The 2,500-nt window shown below is 34.9% G+C and overlaps 2 protein-coding genes across 2 annotated transcripts in view; one reads left to right on the top strand and one right to left on the bottom strand.

The window, feature by feature from the left end:
• Nucleotides 1-2,500, bottom strand: part of LOC135223605 (uncharacterized) — a 910,537-nt gene that overhangs the window by 198,663 nt on the left and 709,374 nt on the right. The gene's annotated exons all lie outside the window — the stretch shown is intronic.
• LOC135223604 (uncharacterized) overlaps nucleotides 1-2,500 on the top strand; it is a 227,297-nt gene that overhangs the window by 128,742 nt on the left and 96,055 nt on the right. Inside the window, exon 2 of the mRNA XM_064262179.1 lies at nucleotides 799-859. Within this exon, the coding sequence (XP_064118249.1) occupies nucleotides 799-859 (61 nt within the window). The remainder of the gene's footprint in view (nucleotides 1-798; nucleotides 860-2,500) is intronic.

Here is a 2,500-nt window from a genome sequence, read left to right as displayed (position 1 = left end):
TAGAAGAGAATTGAGAAGGGAAAGCAAAAAAACTCATGAAATGAAACTCAAGTCAATCAGTCCAACAAAGAGCATTTCCACTAAATTTGAACATCTTAAGTCCCAGTCATTCAACAATAAGATTTAGATCATTCCATAATATGGCACTGAATCTAACAAAAGTAATGTAACAGCGTTTGAATTAACTGGAATAACTACAATACACATAACTTCATATACTTTATATTGAATACTAATACAGAAGCTGATATACAACTATAATAAACAAACGGCAAAACAAGACGAATAAAAAAAATTACATAAATCAGAAATAAGATACTGAGGGGAGACTTGTTAATTAAGTCGCAAAAAAAAACTGCACCAGGTTTCAAATTCTGAAATCCCAAAGATTCAACTGAACAATAAAGATTATCATTCCATAATTAGGTCAACAGAAATGAAACTTCTAGAAAACTGTGAAGTAGTGAAGCTCACCAAAGAAAAGGCAAGGCACAGCACCCATTCCATATCTGGAAATACGTGGTTGATTGCATTAGTCTGGAAGAGGATTATGATCAAAATTTTGTCCACTGAAAATATTTCCCACAGATAAACTGGTCTCCAAAAATCTTCAGACTTCCTCAGCATCATGATTTTCTACACGAACAAACTGGAAGACTGCCATTACCTATAGGCCTATCGTCGTTGTATTCAATACAAAACCTGCTCTCCCCGCACACACACTATATTTCGCATTAAAAAACTTAGAAGCAAAACATTTGATTTAAAATACTAATTCCACTTTCTTTTCATTTCCAGAGTGACAGTGACGAAACAAAGGAGAGCGGTGCTTGCATTTTCAAGTACAATATGAACCGCAGTAAGTAAAACTGAAAAGAATTTGTTTGAATGCACCATATTTACATTTGCAATAGGAGGCCTGTCCAAAGAAATCTGGGATGTTTGCAGAAACCGTCAATATATTATTTCGCGATCTATTACATTCCTGCTTTAATATTTAATCACAGTACAATCATAAACTTATGAATTTTAGATTTAATGAAAATTTCAACTGACACCAAACTATAGTTTTCATTATCAATCCTAAAGCCTGGGATAAACGGTATTAAGAATAACAATTTTCGGTCTACGATGAGCTTGAAAATAAAACGAAATTGAAACTGGATTAATTCAAGGCAGCATCTATAAATTTCTTCTTCATGTGCACTAGTTTCTTTACAGATATCGTTTTCATAATTTTTCCAGATTTAAATCCACTAGCAACTCAACAACTTTTCTTGAGTCTACCAAGGAGCAACAGTTCCAAATATTTCAAATATTTTCGTCGCTGGCAAGACGTGCATGGATGCACACATGATAATTCCGCAATAAGTTGAAGTATGTTAAGGTACCCGAAGTCTAAAGCATCAATATTCATCCCCATAGTGAATACCTAAGTATTAACACAAAACGATACCAAGCATGAACTGGCGAAGTTCCAGCGCCCAAACTGTAGGATTAGGAGACCATTCCACAATTACGTGAGAAAAGATATACAACCCACATACATACACACAATATATATGTATATGTATGTATATATATATATATATATATATATATATATATATATATACGTATATATATATGATATATATATATATATATATATATATATATATATATATGTTATATATATATATAGAAGATCTCAATATTACGGAGGGATGAAAATAGAAGATTCTTTATTTAAAAGCTTTCAGAGGAACATCAGCCTCTATCTTCAAGGGACCTAAAAACGAAAAAAGTACATGTTGGCCTGTGCGGCTGTACCCAGAGTATTAGGTATTGCCCTGCGGGTGTCACCTCTGTGGCCTTCGCAATTGTATCCTTTCTCCTTCGGGGTGCTCATTAACTCTTGTCAATCCTTTCCATGTGTTTATTCAGCTTTTTCTACACAACTTCGTAAACATATGGCTGTTCCACATGTTTACCTTCATGGTCTTCTAGGAGCACGCTATGTGAGCGTTTTCTACTATGAGGCTCGTGGTTTTGTGTTTGCTAAGAAATAAGAAATTAATTTTGTCCCAATTCATTCTTGAGGCCTGATTGAAATATCTGATTTTTTTGTTGTGCTGTTTGGCTCTTTCTTTGCATCTTTTACTAAGTTGTCCGTAATATGTCTGTCTAGTCACAATCTTTACACGGTGCAGCGTATGGTTCCCTCTCCACCACGTCTCAAGGCAAGCAGTTTTTTACGATTTTGTTTCTTATTGTATTTTTATGATTCTCTACCAATCTGTACTGTTGTAATCTCTTCTTGAGCAGTGATACTGACTTTAGCTTTGTTATATGCCTTGTCCCACCAGTGATCCGGGTTGCATGAATTCTTAAAACTGCAGTGGGCTACGGATTCTATAAGCCATGATTATAAGTCCCGTCATCTAGTTTTTTTTTTTTTTTTTTTTTTTTTTTTTAAATGGGGTGGGCCCAGGTTGGGGGGGGGGGGGGGGGGGGGTTG

Source organism: Macrobrachium nipponense, chromosome 10, assembly GCF_015104395.2.
Source record: "Macrobrachium nipponense isolate FS-2020 chromosome 10, ASM1510439v2, whole genome shotgun sequence".
In the NCBI taxonomy this organism is placed as follows: domain Eukaryota; kingdom Metazoa; phylum Arthropoda; class Malacostraca; order Decapoda; family Palaemonidae; genus Macrobrachium; species Macrobrachium nipponense.
The sequence above is the reverse complement of the archived record's forward strand: the minus strand, read 5'-3'. Positions and strand labels throughout refer to the sequence as shown.